The sequence below is a fragment of the Etheostoma spectabile genome, chromosome 24 (assembly GCF_008692095.1).
Source record: "Etheostoma spectabile isolate EspeVRDwgs_2016 chromosome 24, UIUC_Espe_1.0, whole genome shotgun sequence".
NCBI lineage: Eukaryota > Metazoa > Chordata > Actinopteri > Perciformes > Percidae > Etheostoma > Etheostoma spectabile.
In genome coordinates, this window is record NC_045756.1 from 12767340 (window position 1) to 12784721 (window position 17382).

At 43.1% G+C, this 17382-nt stretch overlaps 1 protein-coding gene across 1 annotated transcript; it reads left to right on the forward strand.

Annotated features, from left to right (window-relative positions):
• Positions 1-777: 777 nt before the first annotated feature.
• On the forward strand, positions 778-16981 carry LOC116673670 (cystathionine beta-synthase-like). The gene is given in 14 exon segments (XM_032505887.1): positions 778-1022; positions 5658-5958; positions 7083-7189; positions 7670-7820; positions 7907-7991; positions 9099-9303; positions 9535-9626; positions 10606-10731; positions 10842-10926; positions 10999-11106; positions 13720-13795; positions 14055-14226; positions 14703-14787; positions 16840-16981. Coding segments are annotated over 13 exon segments (1719 nt in total). The 5' UTR covers positions 778-1022; positions 5658-5665; the 3' UTR covers positions 16974-16981.
• The last annotated feature ends 401 nt before the right edge of the window (positions 16982-17382 follow it).

Sequence of the window (17382 nt, forward strand, 5' to 3'; positions counted from 1 at the left end):
ACAGAACTAATATAGGTTTAACCGATTAACCGTAGGTCTCCAAACCTAAGGATTTAAGGGCATCTCATTATTTGAGTGTGAAGTAGGTTGATATCCAATGTCTAATGCCAAACTTTAGATCGGTCAGGATGAATATCAATTTGTCTGATCCTGTTCTTGAAATGTATGCTACTTTATTACACTGATGATGGCCATTTGAGTTATTTTTTGGATAGTCAATAACCCAACTTTTTTTTCATTCTTGTCCCATTTCTCCTTCTTGCTACTCCAACTTAGTATAATAGTTAAACCGGAACAGGGAAAATGTGAAACATTGCTAACTATCATGCTTACTCATTTGGATTTTTTTTCATTGCATTGTGAATGATGCAATATTAACTAAAGCTTGATCAGCCAATCGTCAGTGCCCTTCCCCTTCTACCAGTTCTCTGTTTAGAAGGGGGGGAGGGGAGGGGGGGGGGGGATATTAATAAATTGTTCCATGACAATATAATCACATACTCTGAAATAGAAAATAGAAAAAAAAGTATTTGGCTACAAGAGCCATTCAAACCAAAACCCAACACATGGCAACCTTTGCCAAAAATTGCATCAAACATAGCATTTATATTACATTTATATAATTCATGTTTTGGGAGTCCAGCCCCCCCCAGCGCGAGGCGTTGAGTCGTACGTGCAGTGTGTGTTGGTCAATAAAAGGTAAACACACGGCTTCAACTCAGCGTTTTCCCGAACCCTTATGGAGAAATACTGACTCTGATTGGTCGAGCAGAGAATGCAAACGCCCTCGCAGCAGCCAATCGGAGGGCAGACTAAAACTTAGCCCACGTCCTCGGACTCGGTCTACATCCATTTGTCCTACTGGTCGGGTCCACGTGTTTCGTCACGGAAAAAACGCAGTCTTTGTCGGAAGTTGCTCACTCCGCATCGTAGTCGTGATTGCGGGTGTACATCGGGGCTGTCTGGGATTTTTTTCTTCTTCTTCTTCTTTTGCGGGTTTCTGTGGACATTTACATCATAAGGTGAGTGAAAATTAACCTCTACGGTTGATGTAAAAAAAAAAATAAAAAAAATGGATGCATTAAAACACGTGGTAATTGTTTTGTGACTGAGCCTGTTCTGATGCATCTGATGCAACATCGTAACTGCGCAATTCACTTTTTTTTGTTGCGTCATTTGTCACCTAATTTGATGGATTTCAGGTTTCTGCCTATTTGCCGCTCACATTCGATAACGCATCACAAGTAATGTCATTCTTCCGGTTACGTTTACATTTTGACAATTTACTCAATCAGTGCTGAATGGTGTCACTGTTCCCTTCATTTAATCTCTCAAGTTGTTTAATTTTTTGAATTGGCTGCCTTTTAGTTCTAGATTTTTCTGTTAGGTTTCCAGCGGATGTTATGTGTAGTTGTGTGTAGTACAGGTCTGCACCGTGGAGATTGGGCTGCAACTAACTAAATGTGAAGAAATAAGGGGCTTTATCATAGACCGTTAATATGAATCAATGATATACAGTCAATGGGCTTTATCGATTAGCTGTAAGCGGGACAGCCAACAGTGACACGTTCTAATTCCTTGCCTGCTTGGTATATCCAATATATAGTTTGCTGTTAAAACAAGACAAATTAATGAAAACCAGCAATAGACTTTAAAGCACTTGGCTGACTTATTCTTTGTAATGATCAGTTAGGTTTAGGCAACAAAACCTGGTGCAAATAGCATTGACTCCTGTCACATGGGGCTGATGATAGCAGCTACAATAATCAACTTTCTATACTGACTCCTGACATCTGTGGCACCGCAGAGTGGCTCTAGACACCGTGGCTCTCCTGTGGCAGCCCGGCGAAATCAACGAAGCATCGGTGGAAGTAATCCACTAAAAGGAATAAGAAAACTCAAAAGTAGAGCTCTACAGAAATCATAAAACCGACTTTCGACCGCTGACCTGTCGTGGACAATTCCCAGGGAATTTGCCAGCAGATTGCCACTGTGATGCCGCTCATCTCGGCAGATCCTTCGCTGGTGCCACTGCCAAAAGACGCTCTCCTGCCACAGACCTGAAACTTGCCACTGTCCTGAAACCTGCCACGCCAGAAACTGCACGCCTGAACCTGCACAGACCACTGCCACAGACCAGAAACCTGCCAGATCGCACTGTCCCTGAACCTGCCCTGTCCTGAAACCTGCCACTGTCCTGAAACCTGCCACAGACCAGAAACCTGCCAGACTCTGAACCACTGTCCTGTAACCTGCCCTGTCCTGAAACCTGCCACTGTCCTGAAACTGCCACAGACTTACCACTGTCCTGAAACCTGCCACGTACCTGCCCACGTCCTGAAACTTGCCCAGACTTACCACTGTCCTGAAACCTGGCCACAAACCTGCCACGCCTGAAACTTGGCCCGCTTACGCACTGTCCTGAAACCTGCCGACCCGACCTGCCACTGCCCTCCTGTAACTTGCCCCAGTCCTAAGCCACTGTCTGAAACCTGCCACGACTGCGACTGCCTGACCTTCCATTCCTACTGCATGCCATGTCCTGAACTGCCAGCCTGAACTGCCGACTTGCCACGTCCTGAAACTGCCACTGCTAATGCCAACCTACTGCCAGACCCTTGTCCCTACTGCACGTCCTGAACCTGCCACATGACCTAACTTGCCAGATCTGTTAAGTCCTGTTACACTTGCCACTTCCTGTGCACAGACTACCACTGTCCTGAACTGCACAGACTGAACCTTGCTCACAGACTAACTCGACTGTTACATGTCGTAATCCAATGTCCTACTTGCACAGACTTACCACGTGAAACATCCTCAGACTTGCACTGTTCTGAAATTGTACAGACTTACATGTCCTAAACTGCCACAGACTGCATGCAGTGTCATTCTTTGCATGCTGACACCAGTGATGTGACACTCCGTGCACTATAGCCTAGCATGTCTGTGACATTAGTGCGATCTATCAACTGTGTCACTATGCGCCTGTTCACTATCCACCTATGCACCTGTTCACTATGCCAGCCCTGTGTCACATGCCACTGTATATGCAGCTTATGCAGTGTTGTCACTATGCCAGCTGGTCTCTATCCAGTGTGTACTATGCAGCTGTCCTATGCAGCCTATGCTCCTACTGGTCACATTCCAGCCCTGTGTCACATTGCCAACCTGTGCCAGTGCCATCAGGGAGTGCTTATCATAGTTAGTCTTTGGTTGACATGGTGACATCAAATCATTCTGTCTAACAAATAGTACAAATTGCAGTATATGTAGTTGATTATTGTACAAACGCAATTTTTAAAAGCGATACAAAGAGACATACTTTGGCACTGGAACCAGGGAATGAACAACTCTAAATTAGGATTATGTTCTGTGAATGTAGGGCGGTCTCTAAAAATTCGACTAATGATTTCAGCTTCATCAGTGGTCACTCTTCTTCTGACAGCTACACATTTAACCACAGTAAAAATAGCTTTGATTGCATGTTGGCTCCTGACCATGTGGTGGGGGGTTTTAATGTGTACTACATGCTGTTTTACATTGTTTTTCTACTGCCAGCATTCCTGCTGTTCACATTTGGCCTAGCGTTTGTTATGGCTGAGTGATTATCTATAGTCTGCTCTTCTTGTGCTGGTGACCAGCTGTTGCTGGCAGAGCAGTTTTCAGGTGAATTTAATCTAACACTTGCGCCATTTTTAAATAGCCTAAATGCACTATGCATGCACAGTGGACATGATACATAATTAGGAATCATTTAGGGAGCACTGAACATACCAAGGGAGATTAAAAAGTTAAGCAGATAAACAAGTGTGATAAGGTAAGAATATTACAGGGATTGATGATCAGTGATACGTGCATAGGATTTCTTCAGCCTGGTAGGTAATTGAGGATTTGATTCTTGGCTCAAGTGGCTTATTAAAAAAAAAAAAATTAAGTTTCCACTTGTGAATCATGAGTCTTTTTTGCCAAGCAGCCTGGGCTCAGTGTGTTCTCACGGAGGATCACATTGCCCCCGTTAAACCCGGCAATGCCACCAGACACCATCTACCCCTTTTTAGGTACTCACCACAGCAGTTGTGGGACCTTAATTAGCAGCGGAGCTTCTAGTGGCTGCTGGGATCTGATATCAAGTGTTGACGTGAGATGTGGGGAGGAAAGGACAGCTAACACCTAGGATTGGTTTCTGTATATTTTTCATTTTGTGGATAGATAGTAATTAGGGCGGTTGCCACTAAAAATCTGTACCTAATGAAAGGTAAGCAAGGGAAAGGGTTTGCGGTCCCATGCACAGCTGTTTGCATAAGAAGATGTTGTTGTTGGACATCGTTTGAAGTCTTGGTGCAGCCAAAGAGGGGTTTTAAGAGCTGGCCTCAGTGTGTGCACTGCTTATTAGTGAAGGTTCATCTGCTGCCATTTCTGCCAGACAGTGTTGAAAACCCTAATGCATGCATGGATGAGCTGAGAAAACATCTGTGTCTATATCGAATGTATAGGGGCTTGATGATTGGGAGGCATGTGATACTTTGTGTTTTCTACTTTAAGATGTTGTAAAGTAGTCTCTTTCATTATATTGTCATCTCTATTGCTGCAACTAACAACCATTTTAATTAGCGAATTAAACGTGGTCCTTAAAGCTTCAGTGCGGAACTTTTTTATAATAATGAACGTCCGTTGCACTCAAGCAATCACCGAAGGAGTTGCTGCAAGGCTAATTAAGATTACCAGCTCCGCACAACTCTCTCTCTGTGTTTGTCTGTACGGCTTTGTTCATAAGATTGTGGTGTCCGGTGACTTTCCCTCGCAGAAGCTTGAGTAAAGATAATTGCCTCTTCTGAAGAGTCCATCATGTTTTTTTAATCCTCCTTGGCTACTAGCAACTGCATGGAGGGACGTGCTGACAGCGTTGTTGTTGTTGTTGTTATTACTCAGAATTCTGCATGGAGGCGGCGCACAAATACAAATATGCACAATAGCTTTAAAATGCCAGAATCTGGTGAAAAGTGTCCATCACTATTTACCAAAGTTCAGGGCGATTTCAGCAAAAATTCACATTTGTGAAGCATTAAAAACAGGCCCTCGTTGCCTGCCAAACCTGGTCTACTCAGACATGTAATACGTATCACCCTGTAGTACTTACAATAATGTTAAAATTCAAATATATATGAGTGACTTTTACAACACACATAAATTCACAAAGATAATCTGAGGTGGATGCATGCAAGTACATGTCTGCACATTTCTCATAAGCGGTAATAAGCATCTAATTAACTTGGCATTGGGTTTTTTTTTTCTACAGTGAATGAATGATGCGATATTAGCACTATCAGCCACAGCAAACGATATAAAGCAGTGAATCGTTACACAACTGTACCAGTGTTGGGAAAGCAAAGGGTGGGGAGGAGGCTGCCAAAGTTCCTGTTCAAGCATGACAAAGCTTTATTTGCCAGTGCTGGTGCGACTCAGCAATAGTGGAAGTAAGGAGTGGTATGGTGTTTGTTTTCCACTTGCCGCTGCTTACATGTGGGGACCTGTCAATGTAGGGAGAAATACATCGAATGTACACTTTGAGCTGGCTAGTGACAAATTCACCGGTTTTAAGACTTGTTCAGCAAGCAAACCAGATTCTAACATAAAGCTATTTCCTCGGTTTTGCCCAGGGTGAGCCATGCCGTCAGTTCCTTCAACCAAGGAGGCCACCGCCAAGGGCCCCGTGTGCCCCCACGCTGCCAAGCTGCTCAGCCACGCCAACGGGGACGGCAAACTGCGGGAGGGTTCGCTACCACTGAACGGTGTTGACAAGCTGCCGGCGGTGGACACTGAAGACGTAAACAGAACCATTCAGATCAACACAAAGACCGTTGCCGCGGAGAGGAAATGGATCCGGCCCGACCTTCCCAGCCGCTGCACATGGAGCCTGGGGGCCTCGAAAGACAACTCTCCTCATACGCAAGTTCCAAGGTTGGTGTGATGCTCCGAATGTCCCCCGCTCTTGCCCGTGAAACAATTGAATATGCAGTTAAGTCACCTAAGGACACTTAAAGCTTTAGTGCGTGAGTTTTTAAAATGAAAGGACAATTCTGAACCTAGGGGTTAATAAAGCATGGGCACAGAGTCGAGCGTTTTCTAGGATATGTTTTCATGCTAATCGAATGTGACCAGTTTTAGCACAAACCCCCACTTAGCTTATAATGCTAGTCGCTATTTCTATACCGCTAACAAGGCTCAAAATAGCACCACACTTCCACGGTAGCATAATGAGGGTCCATACATGTAAACTGAAGCATTGAGAACTTTGTAGGTGTACAGACTGTTTATTAAAAAGATAGTTTATAAAGACTGTACCGTTCATGTATACAGGCAGGCGCCATCTTTGGAAAACAGTCATGACCAGTCAAACAACGAGCTATGTTACTGGTTATAGTAGCCAGTTAAATCTTTTCAATAAACTGTCCGTACAAAGTTCTCAATGCTTCAGTTGACATGTATGGACCCTCATTATGCTACTGAGGAAGTGTGGTGTTATTTTGAGCCTCGTTAGTGGTATAGAAATAGGGATTTCTTTTAACTTTCGCGTGCCCCAACGACTAGCGTTATAAGCTAATTAGCGGTTTGCGCTAAATCTAGTCACGTTCAATTAGCATGAAAACATGTCCCAGAGAGCGGTCGCCTCGCTACCCGTGTGTTATTAACCCCTAGGCTCATTTTGGCTGAAATGATCCTTTAATGAACGTCTGTTACATTCAAGCCGTTGCCAAATGAGTTGATGCAAAGCTAATTAAGACTCTTAGCTCCACAAAACACTCCTGTCATGTGGATGCAACAACAGTGGTGTTGTCATTAGATTATATTACTTTGTTTGTGTAAACCGTTGAAAACTAGTTTCACCAAACTCGTGGGACGTGCCACTTTTCAAACAAACACGTCAAACCAGAAACGCGTGTTGATCTTACCCTTGTAGTACCAGGAAAAAACAGCTTGTGTTAGATGTTGAGCTCTATTGTCTTTGCAGTGAATCTCTACACACAGACGCAGTGTCACTAACTGTATTTCTCGTCACTGAAACATCGTTTTCTCCTCCCCAGGACACTTGCTCCAACCATTCTCCCAAACATCCTGCACAGGATCGGTGACACCCCCTTGGTTCGCATCAACAAGATCCCCAAAATGTTTGGACTCAAATGTGAAATGTGTGAGTCGCCCACATCAGACAGATCGGACAGAACGTGTGACTAGTGATCACTCATTGAGTAAACACACCAGAGGTGTGGCGAGACGTTTTATTTTGAGATAATGAGATTAGATTAGATTCAACTTTATTGTCATTACAGTTTGGGTCTAACCAGAAGTGCAATAGCAGTAAGTGCAGGATATACAATGGTTCCCTAAGTGTAGGACATGGATATGTACTGAATAAATACAGAAATGAATACTATTATAAACAGAATTTTACAGATGGGTTTGTCCTATGAATATAAAATATAGATATAGAGTAAATAATATAGAGTATTGTGAGCAAGATTTACAGCTGGATATATACTGAATATAATATACAGGTGGATATTACTATGAATGTAACAACGATTCAGGGTCGATTGCATTATTTCGGCCGAATCATCTCTTACCAGAAATGGCTATTAATGGAACAAATCTTTCCGTTGTGTGTTCGTAGTGGGCAAGTGTGAGTACTTCAATGCTGGCGGGAGTGTCAAGGACAGGATCAGCCTGCGGATGGTGGAGGACGCTGAGAGAGCTGGGCTGCTCAAGCCTGGAGACACTATCATAGAGCCCACCTCTGGAAACACTGGTAATTAACTGCATGTGTTACCATTGGGGCGGGGTGCTGATGAGTTGAAAGCAGCAATGTTGTAAAGTGTGTGTGTGTGTGTGTGTGTGTGTGTGTGTGTAGGTGTGTGTATGTGGGTTGGTTGGCTGCAGCTGTGAAAGGCTACCGCTGCATCATCGTCATGCCTGAGAAGATGAGCATGGAGAAGGTGAGTTGTGTTATATTGAAACTGTCACTCTGTCCCACTTAAGTCCTCACTACTTCTGCAGACTTGAGATGCCCCGGGTCAGCACAATGTCATTGATTACTAGACTAAGACTTCGACTTCTCTTTATTGATCCTTTTGGGATGACTTACCCGCAAGGAAATTGAAAAGTTCCAAGATACAGCTTTTTAAGCAAGTAAAAAAAAGAAGACAATAAATTAGATAAATAAAGTGAGCAGTTACAAAAAATACAGAAATTAAGTAACACAATGCTACTTAACAATGCAGACATGTCTGTCATAAACCAAAGAAAAGACGCTAATTAGTCATGTCGTCTCGTGTTTGAGTCCAGTGTTAAGTGTAAAGTGCCAGGAGGGAATTTCTAGTCCAGTGTGCTGCTGCATGTCATTCGCCTGTCTGCCTGTCTGCCTGTCTCCTGTCTGCTGTCTGTCCTGTCTGTCTGTCTGTTCTGCCTGCTGTCTGTCTGTCTGTCTGTGCTGGTCTGCTGCCTGCTGTCTTGTCTGCTGTTCTGTCATTCTGCCTGTCTGTCACGTCTGCTGTTTTGTCGTCTGCGTCTGTCGTCTGTCTGTCTGGGTCTGTCTGTCTGTCTGCTGTCTGTCTTGTCCTCTACTATTGGCTATAATAAGATAATTGATGGTTAGCAACCTCTTACCCCAAATTATGGCAAAGGCTGGTATTTGAGTGGTAAAATCTTTTAAAAGTCACTCGAGTCTGAGTCATTTTGTGACATTTTGTACTTTCGTTTAATGAAGGGACAAAGCTGCTAAGACTCTTTCAAATCTGTATGTCCTGATGAAAGATCCATAGTGAAACATGTCAGTTTTTCTACGCAATTTTATAGCAAACCATAAAAGAAATGGATGTAGATGATATTAAACCATTCTTATCTTAATTGAATTAGCTTAATTAAAATGGGGTGCTACTATACTTATCATGCTACTGCAGTACTCATAACATATCCTTATTCAACCGTGTTTTGCATTCGCATGCAGAGCAAAATATACACATCATCCATTTTCTCTAAAATGTATATTATACAGTATTAGTAAGCACTTGATCCGCTATATCTTCTTATTTTTTCCTGAACAGGTGGATGTTTTGAGAGCTCTTGGAGCCGAGATCGTCCGCACGCCCACCAGCGCTCGCTTCGATTCGCCAGAGTCTCACGTGGGCGTAGCCTGGCGCCTTAAAAACGAGATCCCCAACTCTCACATCCTGGACCAGTACCGCAACCCGAGCAACCCTCTGGCTCACTACGACACCACAGCTGAGGAGATCCTGGAGCAGTGTGACGGTACAAAGATCTTTTACGCACAGCCCTGTCATAATCATGAAATGAAAAAAAGAAAATCCTCAGATGTTAGATTTCTGCTATTGTACATAAAAGTAAGTCAAAAAATACAGGACATAAACAACCATGTATATTTACCTCAAGAATGCCAATTTTTACAGTTTGGGTTTTGTTGTCTCTGTCCTGGTACATTTCTGTGAGTGGAGTAAACGTGAACTCGTCCCCTCCTGACAGGTAAAGTGGACATGCTGGTGGCCGGAGCCGGCACCGGGGGGACAATCACAGGCATCGCCCGCAAACTCAAAGAACGATGCCCCAACATCAAGGTAAGCTGTCTCGGCCCAGAAGTCATTCTTTTCTGAGATCAGAGCTCATAAACATACAACATACAACTCGCAACATGAAGAAAAGGTGACACACTCGCTACAATATTCAAGACAATTCAGCAAAATAGTAACAAAATAGACAATAAACCCAATGACATCACCACAAGCCCATCGTACACGTCTCTCCCCAGCATAAAGCTTCTAAGAGCCCTTGAGAAAGTTCAGGTATATTCCCCATTTTCTAGTACAAACATCCAATCTGGCCGTTTTTTTTTTGTTTTTTTTTATAAAAACACCGCCACCCTAGCCCTCACACAAGCCCACTCCCAGATTGACGGCACCCCTTCATTCGTCCATCCTTTGGCTATCATTAAGCTAGCATGGACCCGGCTTCTTACGTGCCCATCTATCCCGCTGAGGGTTGACCCATCTCCCAGAACAAATAGTCTCGGGCTGATGATTAATCGTCCTTTCATTTCCAAAAATTCAGTGTGTCTGAAATTCTAAATTTCAATTCTAAACAATCTGGAGGGAACCCAATAGAAGCGATGCATGATCTTGAACTGAATGAGGCGCAAAAATTCCCAGTAACAGATGGCAAAATTGCAAATATCTAAAAGATTGAGCATAGGGATTCCAAATTGCTATACCACATTCTCAAAGGATTTCAATATGCCACCGAGATACAGATCCCCCCACCCCCCCCCCCCCCCCCAGTGTGACAATTCCCTTTTCTAACCAATCTCTCCAAAAAAGGGAAGATCCGAATTAATACCTAATTTTGGATTTTGCATTTAGATATGGATCCAGTTCAAACAACCGGGCCACTTTGGTCCAAACACGTTCAAGTGAGGAATTATCGGATGTGTTTTTGCCTCTCCATACAGTTAAACAAGCAATTGCCAGGGCGATAATGGGTGGGGGGGGGGAAACTTTTGCTCAAGGTGGGGGTTTGAGATCCTATTTCCTATGTGTGCAGATTGTCGGTGTTGACCCAGAAGGATCGATCCTGGCTGAGCCCGAGGAGCTTAACAAGACGGATAAGACCCAGTACGAGGTGGAGGGCATCGGCTACGACTTCATCCCCACCGTGCTCGACAGATCAGTGAGTTCCACGTGCCTGTTTTTTTTCTTCTCCATACATTCTTTTTTTCCTCATGCGTACCTGACTCACAACCACTTGATGTAGTAATACGTCTTTTTTTTCTTCTCCAGGTAATTGATACCTGGTACAAGTCAGACGACGAGGAGTCCTTCAACATGTCTCGCATGCTGATCCGAGAGGAGGGCCTGCTGTGCGGTAAGTGCCCGACCGCCAGACGTCCCGGCGAGGTTATGCAGTCGGCTCACGTTTAGCTCTGTTCTGTAACAGGAGGCAGCTCCGGGACGGCCATGGCGGCGGCAGTACATGTCGCCAAAGAGCTGAAGGAGGGTCAACGCTGTGTGGTGATCCTGCCGGACTCCATCCGCAACTACATGTGAGAATCCCCACCTGTCCAACAACCACACCGTCCATTTCTGTACTGTCAAAGACTGCAGCACCAATTAGTTTCTTTGGACAATTAGGGGACAGAATGACCTAAACAAACTCAAAACTGGTCTTGATGTACTATTTCAGCATATTATATCCTTTTGGCTTACACATTATAACATAATTATTTACCTAAAGTACACATCTAGTAGAAGCAGAGCAACATGGGCGTCCTGTGGTTGCCTCCTTCTTCAGAGAAAATACTTTTCTGTAAGTTTTCTTTTCCAATTGATGTCAGTGTGTTGGAAAAATAATTGTGCGAAAAACCCCTATCAGAATTTAAATTGTGGAAAATGTTTAAGACTTCCAAAATCTAGTGCTGTTTCTTTTTATAAAGAATAGATGTCGGGGCATTGTTTCTTGTTTGTTAGTTTTAAGTTTATTTTTAGCCATGCCCAGCATCCCCATGTGGAAAATCAAGGTAATTTAATTGGCATAATATAGTAAAAGTGTGGTGTGTGTGTGTGTGTGTGTGTGTGTGGGTGTGGGGTGTGTGTGTGGGTGTGTGTGGTGTGGGTGTGTGTGTGTGTGTGTGTGTGTGTGTGGGTGGGGTGTGTTTTGTGTGTGTGGTGTGTGTGTGTGTGTGGTGTGTGTGTGTGTGTGTGTGTGTGTGTGTGGGGTGTGTGGTGTGTGTGTGTGTGGGGGTGTGTGTGTGTTGGTGTGTGTGTGTGGGGTGGGGGGTGTGTGTGTGTAGGGTGTCCGCGGGGTTTTTTAAAAAGTATTAAAAAAGTGAAAAAATCAAAAATTGTCAAATTAAGGCCATTAAAGTGTTAAATTTTAGTCTCAGAGGTATTATTTTTTTAAATTTGGTATATTTTTTCGACTATCAGGTGTCTATTCTGATGGGAAATTCTATTTCCCGGTTAGTCCGTTTAAATATGGGCTTTGGGTGTTGGGACATAATCAAAGATCTTTCGTCTCCGTCTAGTTTGATGCTGAGTCATATTCAGTGGTCGTTCGACAATCTCAGAAAAACTGCGCGCTCAGCAGAAGTGGCCTGCTTACGTTTTATTTAGACTTGCTTCAAGCCATATCTTACACGACTGGAACAACCATGGGTGCTTTTAATGGGCAAATGCAAGTTTTCAAGAGCGCTCCCTGTCTGCGGAATTTCAAATTGTCGCAAACTGAGAATTTTTTTTACGAGCTGTATGAGCTCTGAGTATCACAGACCGTCCGTCGCTTCGTGTCCACTCTCTGTAAAAATAGAGGTGAGCAGCGCGGCTGGGGACCCGCTCTGCTGGGGGCAGTGCCGCGTTGCATCCGTGCGTAGGACCTCGATAATGAGCAGCGTACACCCTCCTCGTAACTGTGTTTGTCAAATGGGCCTCTGTGTCTGTCAACGGTCTGAGTGAGATCCACCCTATAAAACGGAGCAATGACATGCACAGCAGACTATATTACAACTCTCCAAATCTCGGACAACAGAGATGGGAGGAGTTGATTTTGAATGTGCACAAAGTTGTAAACATGAGCAAAAATCTGATGATCTCTAAATATCTAAATGTAACTGTAAATAATTCATTCAATGTTTCATAAAATGAACAAAAAGTATTTATTTTCCCAAAAAAGTAAATACAGTAAGTGCTGCACAGAGGATGAGGGCCAAACATTTCTGGCCTTGGCACAAAGGCTAAAGGATTAGAAATTATGTAAATCAGTGGTTCTCATTCTTTAGAAATTCAGTGGTCTTAGTTGATCCCTCAACATTAATTTAACTTTGGGTCCCTGGTCCCTACACCAGGGACCCCTGGACCTGTTCACCACAGACCCAAATTTCTAGCTGTTGCTGACATATATACTGTCTCTTCAGTGGTTCATTATGTTGGGCACATTGTCTGGGTCAGTCTTATATCATGAAAAGTTAATAATGTAAATGCTGAATGCCCTAATACCTGTTGATATCTACAACAATGCAAAGGCCTTAACCCTACAGTTTTGCACATATTATGCAAGACTTAAATTCTAAATTTTTTTGCACAAAACTCCCCCAGAAAGGGGCCTTTAAAGGGTTTAATTTTAAAAAAAAAAAAAAAAAACGGGGGGGCATCCCCCCCGGGCCCCTCCCTTTTTGGTTTCCGGGGTTTAAAAAACACCCATTCTCTTCTTTGCCCCCTTTATGTAGTTTTTTTTTACTTTTATTTACTAAGGAAATAAAAATGGTCCCAAGATTTTTGTTAATGTTAGGGTTGTCTCTAAATCTTTTCTTTCGGGTTGTTAAAAAGGTAAAAAATCTTTTGTAAAAAATTGAAAGGTCGTGTTTAAAAAATTGAAATTCATTGTCGGAGGGTTTTAAAAAAAATTCTGAAGGTAGAAAAAAAGGTAAAAAAAGTAGTTTTTTAAACAAAAGGGTTTGCTGTCCCCCCTGGTGTGTGTGTGGGGTGTGTTGTGTGTTTTGTGTGTGTGGGGGGTTAGTAAAATCAACACACACGGGTTCTCAAAAAAAAGAAAGAAATGAGAAAACAGAAATACTATTTTGGGAGGCCACGGGAGTTTTAGGGGGCCCTTCAGTTTGGGGTTTTGTTTAAAGGAAAAATCTTGATTTTTTTTTTCCTAAAGGGCCCAAGTTCGAGGGCAGGTGGAGGTCCAAAAGGGGCTTTAAAGTGGGGAGGCCCTTTGGTGAAAAACCCATGGAATGGTAATATAGGGGCATTCTCCTTTTCTGAAAGGTTCTCCCCATTTTTGGGTTTGAAAGGGGCTCTCTTTTCCTCTCTTTTTTTTTTCCCAGGTGGTGGAACCGGAGGGGGAGGGGTTAAATGTCCCCCCCCCTTTAACCCGCCCTCCCAAAAACCGCCTTTGTCAGGGGGACCATCAAAACCTCAAAAAAAAGGGCTTTGACCAGGCGCCGGGGTTTGGACGGGGGCCGGGGAGTGTTTTGTCGGCTGAAATATTTGAACCCCTGGACCCTTTTTTGGGTGCATTGTGTTTGATTGCAATGTCACTTGGTGTCGAAACGGGTTTAACCCGGGCATGGTGCCCTTGGGGAAATATTTTGGGCCCGGTATTTTGGCGGGGAAGATAAAGGGTGCGGCCCCGGGTCAGCAAAGTGCTTACAAGCATTTCAAACAGGTCAGCCGCAATTTCAAACCCTTTTGGGGGCTTTTTTTTTAAAGGAAATCTAAAAATTTGTGGGAAAAGTGATGAAAAGGGAAAGGGTTTTTTTTAATAACTTAGGCTGTAATTGAAGACTAAATTGTTAATTCTGATTGGCTGACAGCAGCAGCCAATCAAACAAACCAGTTCAGGAAGGGTCTCCAGGTGAAAAGGCTTTAAACCTGCTCGTCTCAACGGATTTCAGCAAATCGAGTCCAGTTGTGTGTTTTGGATTTGGTCCAAAATGGATTGTAAAACCAGGTGGTGATAGTTAAATTCAGCCAAACAACTGTAATTACAAATTAGGCAGTGAGAGGAAACAGTTTTAAGTCTTTGAACTTAAAAAAATCCACAATAGTGATCTGATACATTGATTGCTCTGTCACTTGTGCATTGGTTGCTTTCATTTTCATTCTTTATTCTTAAGTCATTGTCTTTTTTGCCCTTCTTAGGTCCGTCTGACTGATAACTTGGGAAAGTTATCTCGCATTCTCGAGACGGACCACTTTGCCCTGGTGGTGCATGAACAGATCCAATGTAAGTACATTTTTCACACTTCCTTCATTCATGTGCTCTCATTCGCCTGAGCTACTAGAGCATCTTTGCACAAGTGCAACAAAATGTGATGAACTAAACTAACTTTGGCTCCTCCCGGTGGTAGTGTGGAAAAACACACCATGGCAAAAAAGCAATGCACAGCGTGCAATAGTGCTGCTAATTCATGAATAAAATCTGTATCATTAAATATCTGTATCATTCGAAATGCTCAAATTCATGGCATTTGGTCATTTTTTTGGGGGGGGGGGGGGGGGGGGGGTTGGCTCACGTTCATCAGGGTCTGTATCCCAACCAACGTAGACTGAGTTTGTACGTGAAGAGTCATTGGGCCTTATTCAGCGAACAAATTTGTTCTTAAACCCCACTTTTAAGATTCTGGCATTCACCAATGTTTTCTAGTTTGGGATTTGTTCTTTGGTAAGAACAGAATCCATGCACACTCAAGAGTACTCTTACGCACAACTGAGAACCGACATATATGCCCAGAATAAGCAGTTATACCGTTTGTGTCCGTTCTAATTTAACATTTCTGTCCTCACTAATTTTGTTACTTATTATTTTCATTATTTTACACGTAATTATACGTTTGTTTGTTTGAACAAATACACACTGCACTTACACTTCTGCTCCTTTTGCAAAGACCTTTGAATTGCCGTTGTGTATGAATTGTGCTAGGCCTATGTACTTCATCAGTTCGGCAACCTTATCCAGATACAGCGTTCCCTGCATGAGTAATTGCATTCCATGCTTTGGTTTTATTAAATATGGTGTCTCGTTTTTCGCTAACTTCTCGCAGCAGTAGCTCCACTTCGGAATTACTAAAGTTTTTTTCTTCCTTTTGGAGTCGAGGCCTCCACCGTCTTTACCACGTCTCTTTGACATTTATCTCCGGGTGCACGCGGCCCTGCCGTCCCATGCCCTTTTTATGGGAATTAACGGGGCGTTTACCTATGCGGACACGAGCTGTCAATTTACCAAGACACTGGGATTCATCATTCTAAGAACGCACCTGCGAACAATTTGGCTGTTTAAGAGCACGTCAGAAATCAGACGTAGACTTTTCTTAGGAACTTTCTTAAGACAAATTGAAGAAAAAACTTGAATGAAAACGTGAATAAGGGTCTTTCTCAAGGTAACAGTATTGACTGCAGGCCCTGCAGCTCAAATGTGCACCCAGGACACTTCCACACCTACATACTTTTTTTTAAATATATATTTTTTTTTTTTTGTGTGTGGGCATTTTAGGCCTTTATTTTGAAAGGACAGCTGAAGACATGGAATGGGAGAGGGGGGAATGACAGGCATCTAATAAATAATAAATAATAAAGGGTCCCAGGGTGGGTGTCGCCCGCTGCGATAGGAGTAAACCTCTATATATGGGCGCCTAATCTACCAACTGAGCCATCCGGGCGCCCCGCACCTACATTTTTATGATAACGTTGATCTCTCAGTGGGTCGACTTGTCACTGATCATTCCTCTCTGATACATGGGTGTCAAAGTTTAGCTGCAGAGCCAGCATCCCAAGGGTTTTGGACAAGCATGCCCTTTTTAAAGTGGTCTGGATGCGGTGAGAATTTGGCAACAAAAAGGCACACTACTGAATTTTTGTGAATTTTGTCTAGTGTCATACCCCCATTCAAGGTCCTGTGTACATGAGTATAAAGAGAGAAACATATTTACAATAGGTTGTTGCGTTTGGTTTTCATTGATTGTAGGTGTCCAGTAGGAAGTAAGCAAACGTATTCTTTGGATCTGAACATGCAGTACAACCTGACTTCACCACGCTGAGTTTACGGTATTCATCCTCAATCTGCAAGACTGATAAGCATTTCCTCCTCTCTTCAGCAGTTCTGTTCTAATAACCCCTGTTGTGGTGTACCTGAATTTGTGGTTTCACTTTTTAAAAAAGCTGCAGAAAGCTTTTTGGAAATGGAAACAGTCATGTAGGGTCACAACTCCTGAAGCAAGGTAATCATTCTCAGTCCTTCTCACCCCATTAATCTCTCTCTTCCCTTCGGTTCTTCCACCAGACTTGACGGACGGCTCCCCTAGCCTGAAGCAGATGGTCTTTGGCGTGGTGACGGCCGTTGACCTGCTCAACTTTGTCACGAGCCGGGAAAGGAGAGAGCGGTCCCTGTCGGAGTCCACCGACGAGATGAACTAAACTGAACTGATACGCTTGTACATTTCTTCCACTGGAGCAACAAACGCAACGACGGGTTGGGTAGACGTGTCTCAGAGATGGCAACAAAAATATACTTTGTGAAGTTTTTGATTTAGGGTTTGCTCTTTAATTCATTTTTGTATTTTTTTGAACTTGAGTCTTAAGGTATAATAAGCCAAATATGTCAGGCTAGTGTCAACTTGTGATAGAGTTGCATATAATTTAAAGCAGATGATTATTTCTTATTATATTTGCTTGTAGTTCTCAAAGCAAATCTTTTCTAAGTTTGTAACTTTTAGAAAGCTTTTTATTTTGTGTCAGTCTTGAATAGACCCCCTCTGTGTTGCTGTTGTTTTTGTCTGAAAAGTATAAGATTGTTGAAGACATAGTAAAGTAGAAAAGCCCCATC